General features: G+C 47.1%; 1 protein-coding gene across 1 annotated transcript in view; it reads left to right on the top strand.

Annotated features, from left to right (window-relative positions):
• PREX1 (phosphatidylinositol-3,4,5-trisphosphate dependent Rac exchange factor 1) overlaps positions 1-1,223 on the top strand; it is a 277,523-nt gene that overhangs the window by 188,161 nt on the left and 88,139 nt on the right. Inside the window, exon 8 of the mRNA XM_019539798.1 lies at positions 419-531. Within this exon, the coding sequence (XP_019395343.1) occupies positions 419-531 (113 nt within the window). The remainder of the gene's footprint in view (positions 1-418; positions 532-1,223) is intronic.

Genomic DNA, 1,223 nt, shown 5'->3' on the forward strand with positions numbered 1-1,223 from the left:
AAAGGCAACCAGGTTGGTCAGGCAGGACCTGCCTTTGATGAACCCATGCTGATTGCCCCTGAGCATGATCTCCCCTGCCGGCCCCCCACAGATGTGCTCCTTGATGATTTTCTCCAAGATCTTCCCGAGCACCAAGGCGAGGCTTACAGGCCTATAGTTACCTGGGTCCTCCCTTCTCCCTTTCTTGAAAATTGGGACCACGTTAGCCAGTTTCCAATCCCCCGGCACCTGGCCAGATGACCACGAATGCTCATATAGTCAGGCCAAGGGCTCCCCTGCCAGCTCCCTCAACACCCTTGGGTGGAGGGCATCTGGACCTGCAGATTTAAAAATTGGATTTCAGTTCAAGTCCTTGGCTATCACAGGAGCTCTCTATTACTATTGCACCTAGTCCTAGACTGATATTATGTCCAAAAAGGTTGCAGGCTGGCAAAGATGACATTGAAAATGACCTTATAGCCTTCCAGGTTGAACTGGAGGATCCAGTGGATTCTCGGGAAGCTGAGACTAGGGAAACTTGGCAGTCAGACTGTCTTTTACTCATGATACTTTGGGGCAAAATACTTTATTTAAAACATAGCTTGAAAGCTTTCGCATGATGAAATGCAGCTGTAACATGTTTCTTCTTGACATGCTTTTGAGAGTCTGGAGCAAATGGATATGGAAACTGAAAGGGATCTCCATGAGGCATATTAGGTCAAGGTTACTAGTGAGAAGACTGCTGCTGCCCAACATAATTTACTTTTTCTAAGGATTTAGTCTATAGAACTGGATAATGTCCCTCTTCACTGTCCTTGGCAGGACTTTGGACAAAGCAGTCATTGTATGTAGGATATAAATAGGTCAGTGCATCTTTCAGTGGGCCTCAAGCCATCAAGACACTCCCAATGGATTTCCCCTGTTGACATCACTCTCGGAGAAGATTTGCTTGAGCTCTTCTAAATGTGGGACGGCTGCTCAAACCCGGATCTCCCATTTGCTGTCAGTGGGATTTGCACCTCTGTAGCGGTCATATTTTGTACAGGGGACAAAGTTGTCAAACTTGACGCTCTAAAAATAGGCACTACCACGAACAGCTAGACTGTTAGAGGTACTAAACACTGCTCGCCGGGATTGGAGATGCTGAGAACTGGTCCTGCTCAGCACTCCCTGAATAGCTGACGTTTATTCATAGATTCATAGATGCTAGGGTCGGAAGGGACCTCAATAGATCATCGAGTCCG

This window comes from Crocodylus porosus, unplaced genomic scaffold, assembly GCF_001723895.1.
Source record: "Crocodylus porosus isolate Cpor-Errol unplaced genomic scaffold, CroPor_comp1, whole genome shotgun sequence".
Lineage (NCBI taxonomy): Eukaryota > Metazoa > Chordata > Crocodylia > Crocodylidae > Crocodylus > Crocodylus porosus.